The 19,366-nt window shown below is 40.4% G+C and overlaps 1 protein-coding gene across 2 annotated transcripts in view; it reads right to left on the bottom strand.

Annotated features, from left to right (window-relative positions):
- The window catches only part of SPAG6 (sperm associated antigen 6), a 220,776-nt gene that overhangs the window by 118,585 nt on the left and 82,825 nt on the right, over positions 1 to 19,366 (bottom strand). For both annotated transcript variants that reach the window (XM_077268352.1, XM_077268353.1), the window contains exon 3: positions 17,534 to 17,700. In XM_077268352.1, the coding sequence (XP_077124467.1) occupies positions 17,534 to 17,700 (167 nt within the window). The remainder of the gene's footprint in view (positions 1 to 17,533; positions 17,701 to 19,366) is intronic.

Raw genomic sequence — 19,366 nt, 5'->3', positions numbered from 1 at the left:
AGCACCTATTCTGCTGTTGAGAAATTTAGATCCACCAAAGCTGTGTAATGCAACAAGACTCTTGATTAAGAACCTGTTTACACATGTAATTGAAGCAACCATTTTGACAGGATGTGCCAAAGGAGAGGACATTTTTATTCCAAGAATTCCACTCATTCCATCTGGTTTGCCTTTTGATTTTAGACGCCTCGAGTTTCTAGTTCAACTGGCATGTCCAATGTCCATTAACAAGGCTCAGGGACAGTCCTTGAAAGTAGTAGGGATCGATATGCAATCTCCATGCTTTTCTTGAAGGTCAACTTTACATGGCCTGTTCAAGAGTTTGAACTGCAAAAAATATGTTCATCTTTGCACCGGAAGGAAAAACAAAAATGTTGTTTATCAAAAGGCTCTTGAATGAGTTGAAAATAAAATACTATCAATACTTGGGAAATCATTTAGTTAATTTGTGTTGCAAATCTGTAGTGATGAATATATGATGTGAAATGTTTTTAGGTGCAATTTAATCATTATAATTTGTTATAACTAATCACAGTTAGTTACTATGCCCAGGCTCTTCAGCTAGTATTATATATTTAGAGTGCCTTGCGAAAGTATTCGGCCCCCTGGAACTTTTCAACCTTTTCCCACATATCATGTTTCAAACATAAAGATACCAAATGTAAATTTTTGGTGAAGAATCAACAACAAGTGGAACACAATTGTGAAGTTGAACAAAATGTATTGGTTATTTTAGATTTTTTTGGAAATTCAAAAACTTAAAACTGGGGTGTGCAATATTATTCGGCCCCTTTAGTTTCAGTGCAGCAAACTCACTCCAGAAGTTCATTGTGGATCTCTGAATGATCCAATGTTGTCCTAAATGCCTAATGATGATAAATATAATCCACCTGTGTGTAATCAAGTCTCCGTATAAATGCACCTGCTCTGTGATAGTCTCAGAGTTCTGTTTGAAGCACAGAGAGCATCATTAAGACCAAGGAACACCACAGGCAGGTCCGTGATACTGTTGTGGAGAAGTTTAAAGCCGGATTTGGATACAAAATGATTTCCAAAACCTTAAACATCCCAAGGAACACTGTGAAAGCGATCATATTGAAATGGAAGGAGTATCATACCAGTGCAAATCTACCAAGACCCAGCCGTCCCACTAAACTTTCATCTCAAACAATGAGAAGACTGATCAGAGATGCAGCCAAGAGGCCCATGATCACTCTGGATGAACTGCAGAGATCTACAGCTGAGGTGGGACAGTCTGTCCATAGGACAACAATCAGTCGTACACTGCACAAATCTGGCCTTTATGCAAGAGTGGCAAGAAGAAAGCCATTTCTCAAAGATATCCATAACAAGTGTTTTTTAAAGTTTGCAACAAGCCATGTGGGAGACACACCAAACATGTGGAAGAAGGTGCTCTGGTCAGATGAAACCAAAATCTAACTTTTTGGCAACAATGCCAAACGATATGTTTGGCGTAAAGGCAACACAGCTCATCACCCTGAACACACCATTCCCACAGTCAAACATGGTCGTGGCAGCATCATGATTTGGGCCTGCTTTTCTTCAGCAGGGACAGTGAAGATGGTTAAACTTGATGGCAAGATGGATGGAGCCAAATACAGGACCATTCTTGAAGAATACCTTTTGGAGTCTGCAAAAGACCTGAGACTTGGACGGAGATTTGTCTTCCAACAAGACAATGATCCCAAACATAAAGCAAAATCTACAATGGAATTGTTCACAAATAAACGTATCCAGGTGTTAGAATGGCCAAGTCTAAGTCCAGACCTCAATCCAATCGAGAATCTGTGGAAAGAGCTGAAAACTGCTGTTCACAAATAATCTCCATCAAACCTCACTGAGCTCGAGCTGTTTGCCAAGGTAGAATGGGCAAAAATTTCAGTCTCTCGATGTACAAAACTGATAGAGACATACCCCAAATGACTTGCAGCTGTAATCTCAGCAAAAGGTGGCGCAACAAAGTATTAAGTTAAAGGGGCCGAATAATATTGCACGTCCCACTTTTCAGTTTTTGAATTTCCACAAAAATTTAAAATAACCAATAAATTTCGTCCAAGTTCACAATTGTGTTCCACTTGTTGATTCTTCACCAAAAATTTACATTTGGTATCTTTATGTTTGAAGCATGATATGTGGGAAAAGGTTGAAAAGTTCCAGGGGGCAGAATACTTTCGTTCGCAAGGCACTGTATGTCTTCTTCTGTGTTTCTCTTCTAATATCAACTTTATATTTATTAGCCTGGTCTCAAGTTGTTTTCCATTAGTTAGGGTATTTGTCTTTAAAATGTGCATTTTTTGCCATCTATGTGTTGTATTTAAACCAAAGTAGTATCATTGGTCTTTGTATTTTTGACAATGGGGTCCTGGTGCCGCAAAATTCATTGTATTGTGAAACTTTTTTCTGTAATAAATAAGATGAGGAGCACTTGTTTTCATCATCCTTTATTGAATATAGACTTCCACTTGGGATCAATTTGCACTTCCAGTTGATGTCTACAACAATTCTGTAAAAAGGATCTCGGCCCTCAAATTGCAGTGAATGAAACAAATTATTTTTAATGGCAATACAAATAGTAAACGTTTCAACCCTAATATTTGGAGCCTTCATCAGAACTACAATGGGATTCCAGAGTCTGTCACAAGGTGGCAACTTGACTGCCATGCAATATCCTCACTAGCCCAAATACTGTATATATATATATACATACACTTGTGTGAAAAAGTGCTGCCTTCCTGATTTCATATTCTTTTGCATGTCTGTCACACTTAAATGTTTCAGATCACTAAACAAATTTAAATATTACACAAAGATAACACAAGTAAAAACAAAATGCAGTTTTTAAATGAAGATCTTTATTATTAAGGGAAAAAGAAATCCAAATTTACAGGGACCTGTGTGAAAAAGTTATTGCCCCATAATCCTAATAACTGGTTGGGCCACCCTTAGCAGCAACAACTGCAATCAAGCGTTTGCATTGAGTCTTCGACAACACTCTGGAGGAATTTTGGCCCACTCATCTTTGCAGAATTTTTGTAATTCAGCCACACTGGAGGACTTCTGTGCAAGAACTGCCTTTTAAGGTCATGCCAAACCATCTCAATAGGATTAAGTTCAGGACTTTGACTAGGCCACTCCAAAGTCTTAATTTTGTTTTTCTTTAGCCATTCAAATGTGGACTTGCTGGTGTGTTTTGGATCATTGTCCTGCTGCATAACCCACGTACGTTTCAGCTTGAGGTCATGAACAGATGCCGGACATTCTCCTTCAGGATTTTTTGGTAGACAGCAGAATTCATGGTTCCATTTACCACAGAAAGTCATCCAGGTCCTGAAGCAGCAAAACAGCCCCAGAACATGACACTACCACTGGCATATTTTACTGCTTGTATGATGCCCCTTTTTTTAAATGCTCTGTTACTGCTATGCCAGATACAATGGGACATACACCTTCCAGAAAGTTCAACTTTTATCTTGTCAGTCCACAGGGCACTTTCCCAAAAGTCTTGGGGATCAGGAAGATGTTTTCTGACGAAACTGAGACAAGCTTTTATGTTCTTATTGCTCAGCAGTGGTTTTCGCCTTGGAACTCTGCCATGCAGGCCATTTTTGCCCAGTCTCTTTCTTATGGTGGAGTCATGAACACTGACCTTAACTGAGGCCTGCAGTTCTTTGGTTGTTTTTGTTGTGGGTTCTTTTGTGAGCTGTTGTTGTGGAGTCTTTTGGTCGGCCGGCCACTCCTGGGAAGGTTCATCACTGTTCCATGTTTTCGCCATTTGTGGATAATGGCTCTCACTGTGGTTCACTGGAGTCCCAAAGCTTTAGAAATGGCTTTATAACCTTTTCCAGACAAATGGATCTCAATTACTTAATTTCTCAATTGTTCCAGAATTTCTTTGGATAGCGGCATGATTTCTAGCTGTTGAGGATCTTTTGGTCTACTTCACTTTGCCAGGCAGCTCCTATTTAAGTGATTTCTTGACTGAGAACAGGTGTGGCAGTAATCAGGCCTGCGTGTGGCTAGGGAATTAGAACTCAGATTCCCAAAGATGTGAAATCTGCACCAAATATGCAGCATGTGAATCTAACCTTCACAGCACTCATTGATGGTAATGAGCAGTGATGAGCGAATATACTCGTTACTTGAGATTTCTCGATCATGCTCGGGGGTCCTCCGAGTATTTTTTAGTGCTCGGAGATTTAGTTTTGCTTGCCGCAGCTGAATGATTTACATCTGTTAGCCAGCATAAGTACATGTGGGGGTTGCCTGGTTGCTAGGGAATCCCCACATGTACTTATGCTGGCTAACAGATGTAAATCATTCAGCTGCGGTGATGAAAACAAAATCTCCGAGCACTAAAAAATACTCGGAGGACCCCCGAGCATGCTCGAGAAATCTCGAGTAACGAGTATATGCGCTCATCACTAGTAATGAGTAGCTGAATAATGTATGATCACTTCTCTCCTCTTTGCTTTAGGCCTCACTCACATCTGTGTAAAAAAAATTTGCTCCAATGTTAGGGCGAGTGTCATGCGAGTACAATGCGATTTTTCTCACCTAGCATCTGTATGACATCCATATGACATGCATATACAATCCATATGCAATGCGTTTTAAACATCATCTTTTACATGCTGTAATTCTCTATCTAATATATAAAGCTGAATGTGTGTGTGTGTGTGTGTGTGTGTGTGTGTGTGTGTGTGTGTGTGTGTGTGTGTGTGTGTGTGTGTGTGTGTGTGTGTGTGTGTATGTCCGGGATTGGCATCTGCACCGTCGCAGCTATATCCACAAAATTTTGCACAGTCACACGTCTGGACCCCGAGAGCGTCATAGGCTATGTTGTGAGGCGAAATTTTAACCCCGCGTGTTCCATTTCACCAAACAATTTTGCCCCTATCTAAATAATGGGGAAAAAGTGAAAGGAAAAGTGTTGGAGGCAAATTGACAGCTGCCAGATGTGAACAAGGGGGTCTTAAAGAATGAGAGCAATGGCGTCAAAGAGTATATACCGTACAGTTGCTAAGGTGGGGCCCCGACATGGGATGCACACCACACACGGGAATATGAACACACACACAAAATGCGCCACACACTACCACGTGCTTGAACACATATACCACCCTCAGCACACATTTCACCACACATACACCAACCTCGCCACATAAAAGTCGAAACACAAAAGTCGCCACTCAAAACTCGCCACGCGCAAAACTTGCCACATGCAAAACTAGGCTCACGCAAAACTCGCCACACGTGCAAAACTCACCTCATGGAAAACTCGCCACACCAAAAACTTGCACACGCGGAAAAATTGCCACATGCACAAAAGTTGCAACACATGCAAAAGTTGCCTCACACAAAACTTGCACTTACTCAAAACGCACCACACATAAAACTCGCCACGCGCAAAACGCGCCATGCGCAAAACTTGCTGCACACAACTTGCTACACTAACCTGTCACATGCAACTCGACACACAAAAAGTTGCTACACGCATGTCGCCACACAAAACTCATCTCACAAAAGTCTCCACATGCATGTCGCCACACGCAACTCAACACATACAACTTGACACATGAAACTCGCCCTAAAACACACACAAGTCTGGTATTATCCTTCAAAAATAAAAATCTGATTAATAAGCAGACAAACTACAAGAGCAACAAATGTACCATATAGGAATCCGGCAGCTGTCAGTCACATGACCTGTCTATTATGTGTATGTGTGAGCTAATATATACTGCCAGGGGGAGGGCTTCCTGTTGGCTGGGGATTTATCAGGCTGCCAAAAGCAACCAATCACAGCTCAGCTTCTATTTTGCTACAGTTAATTAATCTGAGCTCTGATTGGTCAATATAGGGAACAAAGGACATTCTCAGTATAACAAAGCTTGTGTGAGGTAATAGCATGTCAGTTAGGGTGTGTTGGTGGAAAGGATGAGGTCAGTCACATTACCTCTATGTGAGAGGGATATAGAAACTGCCAGTTACAGACTATTTTTACCACAATAATGCCTCATAAGAAAAGGAATTCCATGGCACGAATGTCAGCTGGCGATGTTTCTGCTGCACTGTTTTCGAGCCAGCTGTTGACTATTGGAGATGGCAAGGCACCAGTAAACTCAACCACTGGACAGATCACCTTCCCAAGCAACTTTTGTTGCATTGTGACTTCCATTGAGGAGTTGAAAGCAAAGGTTTTTCCAAACATTCAACTCCACTTCAAAAATTCTGGCTGGCTGTGTGAAAGGGCTATTCTAGCTCTCAAAAATGACAGCATCAACAAGATCAATCTTCAAATTCTAAATCTCCTTCCAGGTGTGTGCACAACCTAAGTCAGTGGATACAGTAATAGACCCTGCTCAAGCATTATTTTATACAACTGAGTTCCTCAATTCCTTGGAGCCACAAGGACTTCCTCCTCACAACCTCTTTCTAAAACCTGGAGCACCTATTCTGCTATTGAGAAATTTGGATCCACCAAAGCTGTGTAATGGAACAATACTCTTGATTAAGAACCTGTTTCCACATGTAATCGAGGCAACCATTTTGACAGGATGTGCCACAGGAGAAGATGTTTTCATTCCAACAATTCCTCTCGTTCCATCTGATTTGCCTTTTGATTTTAAACGCCTCCAGTTTCCTGTTCGACTGCCATTTGCTATGTCCATCAACAAGGCTCAGGGACAGTCCTTGAAAGTAGTTGGAATCGATTTACAATCTCCATGCTTTTCTCATGGTCAACTTTATGTGGCCTGTTCAAGAGTTGGAACAGCCAAAAATCTCTTCGTCTTTGCACCTGAAGGAAAAACTAAGAATGTCGTTTATCAAAAGGCTCTCGAATAAGTAGTAGAAGATTAGTTCACATTACTTGGCCAATTTAGTTAAATCTGTGTGGAATACCTCTGGTGTTGAAATATATGTTGTGAAATGCTTCTATTAGCTTAGTTTTTTGCCTCTACATTTCTATCTATTTGTTTTGTGGTTTTTGTGTGCAGAATAAATTTTTGTTAACACATTCCATTTTGCTAACAGAAGTTATTAACCCGGGCGAAGCAGGGTAGTACAGCTAGTATAATTTAAAGCTAGTTTACAAAACAAATAAAGCAATCTTATGTAAAGATATACATAGTGTAGCTAGATTTCCTGTAGATATATAATGTCACAAGCCCCCTAGATATAATAAACTTGCACCTTTTAGACCCTTTCATGTGGCACTAAAGGGTGTTTAGCCTTACTTAACCTATTGGATTGTTTACCCCAATGGGGACTGTGATGATAATGTTTGTGAAGCGGTATATGCTGCGGTATATGATGGTGCTAGATAAGTGAGTAAAATAAATATAAATATACAGTTGTGTGAAAAAGTGTTTACTATTCTTTTTCATGTCTGTCACATTTAAATGTTTCAGATCACCAAACAAATTTAAATGTTAGACAAAGATAACACAAGTAAACACAAAATGCAATTTTTAAATGAAGGTCTTTATTAAGGGAAAAAGTAATCCAAACCTACAGGACCCTGCGTGAAAAAGTGATTGCTCCACCACTTAAAACCTAAATTAACTGTGGTTTATCACATCTTTGGGAATCGGAGTTCTAATTCCCTAGCCACACGCAGGCCTGATTACTGCCACATCTGTTCTCAGTCAAGAAATCACTTAAATAGGAGCTGCCTGACAAAGCGAAGGAGACCAAAAGACTACATCTATCATGCATCATGGTTTTATCCATTCATTCCAGTCAGGAATACGAAATGTGCAGGTTTAATCACCTGGCGTTCTTTGGTTGCATTTAAAATACACATAAAAATGCATAAATAAGTAGGAAAATGTTCACAGATATTGATATGGAATTAGTGCAAATTTCACAAGGAAAAAACGCATAAAAAACGTACCGTGTGCACACAAGCCTTGGAAAACAAAAGGATCAGCAGTCCGAAATCGGACTTGTCAGATACTTCTGTCTCTTGTTTTTCATCTATTAGGGAACAGTCGGAGGCCCCCATACAGATTCGGTTCAGTCTAATGAGTAGGGGACCTTTATACTACACAGCTGAACTGTGCTGGATAGGTCACTTACATTAATCCAAAACTAAAGTGCCGTCAAAAAAATTGAGAGTGGGAAATGTAGACTACAGCTATCATGCATCCTTACTGGTATACCTACATCACAGATAATAGGGGTAAAACTGCAGCGCTTCTGCTCATACACAACTTACCATCACTGTGTGCATTAATTCAGGATTGATAAGGATAACATTTACATGTGGTGGATATGCTGCAGATATTCCTGCTGGATTTGCGGTTGGAAAACGCTCAGGGTATTATAATGACAGTAAAGTGGATGACACTCAACTAAATCTCATCCATACGTGGCAGAAAACCATCCACTTACAAAAATAATCATAGCATGCTTTGTCTCCCTGCACTGCCATATCTGTGCTGGGGACATAAAGATGTTTCCATCATAGCTGTACTTTTACACAGAAACTCTTGGCAGGAATACATTACAACATGCACCACTGCACACATTTGCATGCATCATCTAACTTCTGTCTATTTTCCTATCTGACACTCCCTCCCCCACACATCCTCACAAAACAAAAGCAACAAAAAAAACTACAAGTAAACAAGAGAGAGTAAGAAAATAATATTTGATGAAACATTAGTAAAACACAAACGTAATGAACACATAAAAAATAGCTGAATGCTACAGAACATCCAAAGTCGGAGACAAGACGAAGCCCTAACCAAAAAGAAGACAAGTGAAAACACATTTTAGAAGGAAGGTGCTTAAGGTGGCTATTCGCTAGGGACATCCGGCACTGATTGCTTCTACACCGGGTATGCACTGGGATCATGGCAGCCAGCATGATAAACACCTCAGGGTAAGACTGCTGATCCCTTTTCAATGAAACACAACATCCTCTCAGGACCTCCGTTTTGTTTTTAGAGTAAGTGCTAGCAGGCAGGAATGCCAAAGATAACACCAATCATGGCTCTGATATTTAAAGAGAAATTAAGAAATGTTTTATAATGCACTATATATACTGTTTATGTATGGCGTCAACACCCTCTATACAGTATGTGATGCACGAGTATCCAAAATCCTTGAATGACACTGATAATAATGATTTCACAACTACACACTCAAAGTCATCTGAGAATACAACAAGGTGATTTCTCTAGACATAAATTAAAGACGACCTTTCACCAATCTTTGCATGATAGAGGGGTTGTACAGTGAAAACAAATGATCACATATTCACGGGATAGGTGATAACTTGTTGATCGGTGGATGTCTGACTGCTGGGACTGTAGTACAGGGAATTGTTTTATCCTTTAGAATGGAATAGCAGTGCTCATGATCGATCACCGCACCATTCATTCCCTATGAGGCTGCTGAGCGCTGGGCTTTTACCGGCAGCATCGCGGAGAATGAATGGAGCGACGGTCATGTATCCAACCAGCCGCTCCATTTTGTAACAGGGATAAAAGCTATCCAATTTGCCCATTGGTTCTGTTCTGAACAGTGGGACACCCACTGATCACCTACAGTATCTACAGGGCAAGGGACTTGATAAGTGATAAACTAACAGGACAATCCCTATAAACTGGCTAGCTCATGATAAAAGGGCTGAACAGCTGGCTAACCAGTTTACCTTTTTTTATTTCTCCTCTACATTGCAGAGATATTCCCTTCAATTAAGGGAGAATTAACAGGGATTCTTCTTTGGTGGAATTTTCTTTTTCCCCCTTATATGACATTGCTCAATTAAAAGAAGGCCATGCATTCACCAATAAAAAAAAAAAAAAGTAAATATCCATATAGAACATCAGAAATCGGTTCTTCATTGTGATCTGAGGAGACTAATGTGTCTAAGGGCAGTCAGATAGGCGTATAACTTGGCCGGGGATCACAACGTAAAGCTCAGACTGGCAGTCAGCGATCCTGACCCGAGTGTGACAGCTGCATAGCAATACATGCCGCCACGCTCCGCTTGGGAGAGCCGCCACCCAGTACGAGCATTGCGTTGTGATCCTGATACAAATAATATGGCTGTCTGACTCTTCCTTAACCGCTTAATGACCACCAATAAGTCTTCTTACTGACCTGTGATATAAGAGACTAGCATTCCCTGACAGGTAACAATCCTGCAGGTATCAGTGGTACATTATACTGAGTTGCTGCATCAGCCACGATCAGTGTTGGCACCGACCATGGCTGTTGAACCCCTTAGATGCTGCTGTGACTACAGCATATAAATGGTTAACAGAATGCGGAAGCTGCCTCTTACACCTCATTTGCACTCAGAGATCATGATTGTATTGTCCTGATAATTTCCATGGCAGTTCATGGCCAAATAGCGGCATTAGAATCTGCCGGCTATAGCGGCCCGTGAAGAAGTTATCAACATTTTGATGGTAAAAATAAACTTTTCATTCCTGTTATGCCACTTTGCATTAATTCCTGAAAAGCATCCGAAGGGTTAATGAAATGCTTGAAAGCAGTTTTTAATACGTTGAGGGGTGCGATTTTTTTAAATGGTACCACTTTTGGGGTTTTCCAACATATAGGACCCCCCAAAGTCATTTCAAAACTTAACAAGTCCCTAGAAAATAAGAGTTTTGTAAATTTTCTTTAAAAAAAAGAAAAATTACCGCTACCTTTTTTAAACCTTCTAAAATGCTAACAAAATAAAACAACACTTTAGAAATGGTGCTGATGTAAAGCAGACATGAGGGAAATATTATTTATTAATGTTTTTGTGTGATACGACGATCTGGATTATAATAATATAATAATAATTCAAAGTTGAGAAAATTGCAAATTATTTAACATTTTTGCCACTTTTTTGGTATTTATATAAATAAACGCAAAACATATCAACCTAACTTTACCATTATCATAAAGTATAATGTGTCACGAAAAAACAATCTCACCATCAATGGGATATATAGAAACATTCGAGAGTTATTACTACATATAGTGAGACTGGTCAGAGTTTAAAAAATTGACGCGGTCACTAAGGGGCTAAACTTGATCATTGTTATTACAAAAGCTGGGGGAGGAGAGCTGCAGGAGCTGTAGTGTCCTTGTCCTTACATACAATGCTCTGTATCTAAGGAGGTATGGAGGAATACTGCCATGATACCTAGGATATATCCAGAGCATTGTATGTAACAAACACTGCTCCCATGATTATCTTCATCACTATTACCCACTGCAGCTCTCTTCCTCGATACTGTAATGACATGACAATGCCAGGAGAGAAGAGCTGCATCGGGGAGAAATAATGAAGATGATCATGTGAGCAGCGTTGTGTCCAAATAAAAGAAATGCTGCCTTGTGTGAGAGAATCTGCTAGGACCAGGGATTGAGGCAAAAAAATTGGAGAAAAAATGTGCCAAATTTGTTATTTCGTGGACTCTATGAACGGGTATAGATTTGTGCTTTAATTGACTCTAATCTATGGTGTAAATTATAGTCATTTTTTTATTTTACGGGAGGCCCCACACCTTATCGTTAACCCCAACCACTTATTTTGTCACTTTAACAATAGGCGAACAATTTAAATCATAAATATTAACGCAAATCGTAGTGCACACCAAAAGTAGCAGCTTTTTAATGTAAAAAAATGTACATAAATTTAACTAGTAAATTCCATCAATAGTATATTGAAAAAGTGAACCTTTCATTGTGTGTAATCAGGCATTGCCTACTAAGGACAATCCACTTCCCTAGAAGAGTCCTCCAACAATAATCTGATAACACCTATTCCTGCTTCTGACATCTACAGTGATCAGTTGTGAAGAAATCGACTTGCAAGTGTTTAATTCTCCTGCAATGCCCTGGCAGGGAAAATGAAGCCTTACACAGTGCCTATTAAGGGAAATCTGTCTACAGGTTTCTGTTGCCTAATCGGAGACAGAGACCCTCATTCCAGCGATGTGTCACTTACTGAGCTGTTCAGTGTAGTTTTTATAATCTCACAGTTTTATCAGCAATAGATTATCACTAGAGGACTAGTAAGCCTGCTTCCAATTGTCTAGCCACGCCTCCACCACTGATTGGCGGTTTTCTGCCTATGAACAGTGTACACAGAAGGCTACCAATCAGTGGTGAGGGCGGGTTTACCAAAAGCTCAGCATTCAGAGAACTGCTAGATCGGCAGCAGAGAAAAGAGTTTTTAATCCGAACTACAGCACCCAGTAAAGAAAGTGACACATTGCTGAAATCAGGTTCTCTGCCTCTACATTATGCTGCAGTAGCAAAAAGAAAAAAAGGGCTGGCAGATTCCCTTTAAGATCAAAAAGTTGTTTATTTTATGTATGACATACCCTTTCTTATACTCTGAGTAAAAAAAGATTTTCTAAACCAGACAATCCCTTTAATTTACATATTGACAGGAAAAAAAAACTCAAAAGATTAAAGCAAAGATATGTGCTGTTCTAGCATCCACTAGGACTTTTAATACCAGTACCAGTCTTGTTGGAGGCAAATTCACGTATTTAGTAAGGCAGGATACACAGTTTCCACCCTAGAACTGGGTAAATGACTGTAAGCTCAATGGTTTCTCTTGTGTACGGAGAGTGTATTTTAATTCCATTTAGTTTCGTCAAGTCTGGTAAACTTTTGAGGACCTTTTATATCTGTGAAATAGTTGTTTTAAATAAACAAGCAGCTGCCTTTTCTGGGTTAAGTATCTCTATTATCCAGCAGACTGTCATTTAGGCTCTATTCATCAATATACACATGAATTATTTATGCAAACACAAGTATTCAAAGCTGCAATTCAATACAATGAGAGCATTTCCAACATAGAAGCCAAGAAAAGGGAAGGCTAAGGGCAGGCCCAGGGGAGGTTCCCGGGCAGGCCTGGGGGGTGGCTCTAAGCATGGCCTGGGGATGGCCTGAGCCGTCCCGGATGAGGCAGGCCTACAGAATGAGATCTTTATTAACAGCAAATACCTAATACGTCCTAATTGGTGATATGTTTGTTAAAGGTTTGCAGACTTAAAACTATAGACGAGTAGTAATATTAGAGTTCTGCGTGCTCCTAAAGGATCGGGATATGGTCTTTCAGTCGATCAGAGATTGCTCACATTTATTTGCAAAAAGAATCAATTTTGTCAATGATGAATTATATTTTTTTTATTATTTATCATTGATGTGAAAAATTAAAATTAATGTAAATTACTCTTTGCAGCAGGAGAGTAAAGACATTTAATCTAATTCATATTGAAATAAAAAAAACTAGTACAGTAAAGACAAATAAAATCACTAAAAAAATAATAATCATTATTTTACCATATAGTACATAGCAAAAATGCAGTATCCAAATAAAACTCCCTTAAAGAGGACCTGTCAATTGCCACAAATATGTATTCCTACCAGTTGTACATGCCACTGTTCTCCTGAATCTGGCGCGGTTTGTCTTTTGTTCCTGAAATACGGCTCCCTTTTCCCTGTATAAAAATATTGTCTTGTTAGCCAAATGAGCATGGTTCTTAACTCTTCTTTGTTGGCATCTTTTTGAGAATCACGCCCACTTGGCTAACAAAACTAGAAAAAAAAACAGTGCGCAAAAAGGAAGTTTGGGCCATTTCTAATGAATGGGAAGGTGCAGAAAAAAATGCCATATGCAGGAGAACTGCAGACCAGGTAAAACAAAAAAATGTACACATTTATTGCAAGTGACAGCTTCTCTGTAAAAAGAGGTTGTTGGGAAGGGGTGCAAACTTTTTATCAAAATGCCTAGAATAGATTTCCAAAATAAAAAAAAGTAATGTGACAGATCCTCCGCCTCTCCTGTTTCATCACTACCCGGTCTCTACTTCCAGCTGTAGCAATGACGTCCCGTCACTATTCACAGTACTGACCCATTATCTCAGGGATTGACTGCAGCAAAGATCAGCAAAGGTCCATGCATATCAAAACAGGATTGGTAGGAGCTCAGAGAGGCAACTATGGTTTCTTTCATTTTTTATATTAATCTGAGCATTTTTTTTAAGAGGAATCTGTCAGGTCAGGCTAGGGGTTATCATTAGCCTCCAGATCAGGGCCGTGTCATAACCGGAAGTCAGTGGTGAAAGGAGGAAGCAACATTATAATGGCGCTGCTTTCCAGTCATCGGGGCGGGTTGAAGCACTGAGCAGTCACGGCTGTTCTCCAATCATGTACAAAAAAAGTTGCACTCTATCGTGCTAAAGCATGTCAATGTGAAATATATGAAATATGAATAGCAATACGGCTTCTGAATACTAGAAAAAAAATGAGACGCTTTGAACATAATTTGGCCAAGTAATGCCTGCCCATCAACCAATGTCAAGGTGGTCTCACAGACTTTTTTTTTAGTATATTGTATATGGAAGAAGCTGCTTCTAGTTTGCACCTATTCACACTAGCTTGGATGTGCTGGTCAGTCTTTTGTTATTTGTATGGGCAGCATGGTGGCTCAGTTGTTAGCAGTGTTGCTTTGCAGCGCTGGGGTCCTGGGTTCAAATTCCACCAAAGACAACATCTGCAAGGAGTTTGTATGTTCTCCACGTGTTTGCGTGGGTTTCCTCTAGGTTCTCCAGTTTCCTCCCACATTCCAAAGACATACTGATAGGGAATCTAGATTGTGAGCCTCATCAGGGACAGCAATGATAATGTGTGCAAAAAACTGTAAAGTGCTGCAGAATATGTAGGCACTATATAAAGAGATTATTATTATTTATGTTAGCTTACTGACCGAGCAGTTCTCCCTTCAACATGTGGTAATTTTAAATACAGCAGGTTCCTACCTACCCATAAATACAGGCAATACAGAGAGAGGTGTCCACATTCACCCAGGAATTCAGACATCAGCCTAGGAGAGGTACTCACATTGATAGGAACCAATTAGTTTTTGAAACCACCTTGACATTGGTTGATGGACAGGCATGACTTGGCTAAATTGTGTGCAAAGCTTCTCATTTTTTTCTAATATTCAGAAGCCGTATTGCTATTCATATTTCATATATTTTACATTGACATGCTTGTATATGGAGGTAGCTGCTCCTAGTTTGCACCTATTCACACTAGCTTGGATGTGCCAGTCAGTCTTTTGTTATTTGTTCTCCAATCATGGCCACAGTTCAGTTGACTGACGTCCTTCTCAGCTTCTAAAGGCCCCGTCTCACATAGCGAGATCGCTAGCGAGTTCGCTGCTGAGTCACAAGTTTTGTGACGCAACAGCGACCTCAGTAGCGATCTCGCTATGTTTGACACGTACCAGCGACCAGGCCCCTGATGTGAGATCGCTGGTCGTGTCGGAATGGCCTGGGCCTTTTTTTGGTCGTTGAGGTCCCGCTGACATCGCTGAATCGGTGTGTGTGACACGGATTCAGCGATGTCTTCACTAGTAACCAGGGTAAACATCGGGTTACTAAGCGCAGGGCCACGCTTAGTAACCCGATGTTTACCCTGGTTACCATTGTAAATGTAAAAAAAAAAAAAACAGTACATACTCACATTCAGGTGTCCGTCAGGTCCCTTGCCGTCTGCTTCCCACACTGACTGAGCGCCGGCCGTAAAGTGAAAGCACAGCACAGCGGTGACGTCACTGCTCTGCTGTTAGGGCCGGCGCTCAGTCAGTGCAGGAAGCGGACGCCGGGGGACGCGAAGGTGAGTATGCACTGTTTGTTTTTTTACATTTTACACTGGTAACCAGGGTAAACATCGGGTTACTAAGCGCGGTCCTGCGCTTAGCAACCCGATGTTTACCCTGGTTACCCGGGGACCTCGGCATCGTTGGTCGCTGGAGAGCGGTCTGTGTGACAGCTCCCCAGCGACCACACAGCGACTAAACAGCGACGCTGCAGCGATCAGCATCGTTGTCTGTATCGCTGCAGCGTCGCTGTGTGTGACGGGGCCTTTAATGTACTGAGCGAGACATCAATCAACTGAAGAGTGGACATATCGTAATTGGAGAACGTCCAGGACTCCTGTTCACTGTCTCAGTGATTGAAATGGACCAGGTCGCAGTGTGATTACAATGTTATTTTGGACTTTCACTGACTGCTGCCTATAGCATGGACAGGGTCTGGATGCTAATTATAACCCCTAACCTACTCTGCCTTTATTTAGATTTAGATTTAGGAATTCTTACCTTTCAGATCCTCTTTCAATTTTATTCCTCAGAAGTCCCTTTAAAGAGTCCATACAAAACTGCGACCAACATGTCATAACTGTTATAAATCCCATTCAGCAATTTCTTCTTCAGATCAAACTGAGTGTCAACTAATATGTTCAACCTTATAGGAATTGTCAGAAAAAAATTTCAGACATGACAAAAATGCCTAGCTAGATACAATATATTCCTCGCTTCTGTGCTGTTGCATCGCTAAACATATTAGTTACTCAGGATCCCAGGAGAGGTGGGTGACCAGAGCGGTGGGAGCTGTAGGAGTGGACATACTGTGGTAGACTGCGCAGTGGCACGCCGGTCTCTTCACTATCACAGCGATCAAGACTTCAACAGATGATATGTGTTGGAAAAATAGGGAAGGTGCTTTCTAAATTGAATGGGGTATTCTCATCTCCAGGATCCTATCACAATGTGTAGCAGGTGTAATAATAATAATATTAGCAAATACCTCCAATTAGAAATGTAGTATAGTTGTTCTGATAAGCTATGCCGCTTACCACATGTGCAGGGCAATGCAGTAGCTTAGGTATCTATGGTTACAACCACTAACAACCAATTAATATTTATTTATTAAAATGTATTAATTCTTATATTGGGTGTGCAATAACTAACTTGGTGTTACTATATGAGTTGTTGTAATTATGGATACCTATGCTACTGCATGTCGCTACCCTATGTGCCCCCTTGTACATGAGGTAAGCGACATAGATAATCAGAAGAACTATACTACATTTCTAATTCAAGGTATTTGCAAATATTACTACATCTACTACATATTGGAATCAGGTCTTAGAGATGGGAATACCACTTTAACATTTAGCTCAAATGATTTTTGTTTCAATCTATTTACTTTACAAAATTGCTATAAATTGATTGATAAATCTGCTCTATATTTCACCTACAGAAATGGGTAATTACCTGCTTCTATGTACATCAGGTTTATACATATTTATGTCTTCTGGGTAAGTTTGCAAATGTTCTTATAATATTATAATTACCAAATTTAGCAACATTGTCTTCATTGATATCAAGGAGATCTATGGTAGCTGCCATCTATTTTTCATTCTGTTACATAAGAGAGAGACAATGATAACCCCCTGCCAGATATTAAATCTGAATATTAATGGGAGGACTTCTCCCCTCGGGGTCTAATACATAAGTGTTACATAAATGTTGATATTTCCAGCTCTATCATCATCCTGCCCTCACCATGCAGCAGCTCTTCATGACGTATTTGGAGATTTCGCTCACTTCTTATAAATTCTTTCAGGCTATAATTTGATTCTTGTCACGATGGAATAAAGTCTTTAAAAAAGCCATCAAGTATTTACTTACGTTCTGCTCGGCTAGAGAATACACAAGCTGTGGAAGAATGTCTCCTTTAACAACTGCTTCTGCCAGATCATCATTATAATTGGCGAGTCTCCCAAGAGCCAAAGCAGAGGTCTGCTGGATAGTTGGGACCACATCCAAGAGCAGGGGCCGCAGCAGAGACATCACGCCTAAATTGCAACAGAAAATTAAAAGAAAAGAATTAAGAGTGACAACGGCCCGATCCCTATGGAAAAAAATATTCCGTGTGCAATGACGGTTTATTATGTGACCGCAATCTCTGCCAATGTCAATCTAATCAATGCAAACAGCATATTGCATAATATATGCATAACTGGATTGAAAAAAAATTACCGTACCTGCTAAAGAAATGTATTACTTCTCCACTTCTATGATACAGATGGAGATACCTATTCCATAAAAGTGAATGGAGCCATGGTGGACACATGCACACCACTACACCGTTCACGTAGGTGACAATGGGACACCAATGGTTGAACTCCCAGTAATCATACATTTATAGCCAATCCTGCATAAAATTTTTACTTCTACACCAAGAAGACACTTAATAATTTAATATAAAGACAGATTTCTAGGATTACATCAAGTTTAATTGCTTTATAATTAAAGGTTCTACAACTCTGTAAATTCCTCACCACTTTCAAAATTTTTGCTTGTGGTTTGTGAATGTTTCCAGTAGGGGAAAAAAAACCTGCAATAAGTGATCTGTATGAGCAGCATAACAAAATGGGTTTTTCAGTCACTTGATCTATAGTTACGAATGGAGTGGAATTGTAAGGGACTGTCAACACGTTTATGTTATAAATGTAGCACATGGGTAACAGAAAAAGGGAAGACCTTCTACAGGGAGACGCTGCACCCACACCCAACCGATCCCTGTAGGCTAGACTAGAAAGACACTAATCGCACAACTCAAAAACACCACCTCGAACCTAGCTCCCTAAAAGGCCATCGTACCTCCTGAGGAACCAGAGGGGCACCGCAAAACACTGCCAAAACGAGGAAAGTGTGCAGGAAGATACGAAGACCCAAGGTGAGAAAATTAAAACACATTCATATAGGGTAGAGCTAAGGAGAGCCAAAAGTAAACGGAACAAGTAAACCCTCCCAGTAGCCTAAAAAGGTGAAAGGAAGAGGAACTGGGAAGGAAAACAGGCTCACTGCAGGAATTCAACTGCTGTTTACTAAACAAGGTAAACCCCTTAGTTGAAGGGCTGGAACTCCTAAATCCAAGTCCACCTAGAGTATAGGCAGCAAGGAACTGCAGTGAAGGGTGAAAATATAATACCCAAGAAAGAATGTGATAGGTGTTGTGGATTCTGTTTGTGGGCTCCCTCTGGTGGTTACTGCTGGTACTGGGTGACTTTGGTGGGTTGCGGCCTTTGGTTTCCATCTGTCCATCAGAGGCTGGGTGTTTCCTATTTTACCTGGCCTCTCTGTCATTTCCCTTGCCGGCTATCAATGTGTTCAGATGTGCTCTGTTTGGTTCCTGCCTACCTGCTCCCAGATCTTTCAGGATAAGCTAAGTGCTGATTTTCAGTTGTTTGGTTTTTTGGTCCAGCTTGCTTAGAATGTCTCTTTGTTAGCTGGTTGCTCTAGTGGACTGAGGTTCTCCCCATGTGCCATGAGTTGGCACATGGGTTCTTGTAATCTCAGGATGTTTTTTTTTTGATTAGGGTTTTTTGCTGACCGCTCAGTCCCCTTTTGTGTCATTCTGCTTTCTAGTTTTCAGCGGGCCTCTATTTGCTAAAGCTATATACATCATCTCTATGTATGTGCCTTCCTCTCATTTCACCGTCAATACATGTGGGGGGC

This window comes from Ranitomeya variabilis, chromosome 6 (genome assembly GCF_051348905.1).
Source record: "Ranitomeya variabilis isolate aRanVar5 chromosome 6, aRanVar5.hap1, whole genome shotgun sequence".
Taxonomy (NCBI): domain Eukaryota; kingdom Metazoa; phylum Chordata; class Amphibia; order Anura; family Dendrobatidae; genus Ranitomeya; species Ranitomeya variabilis.
Note: the sequence above shows the minus strand (reverse complement) of the source record. Positions and strands in the feature narration are given on the sequence as shown.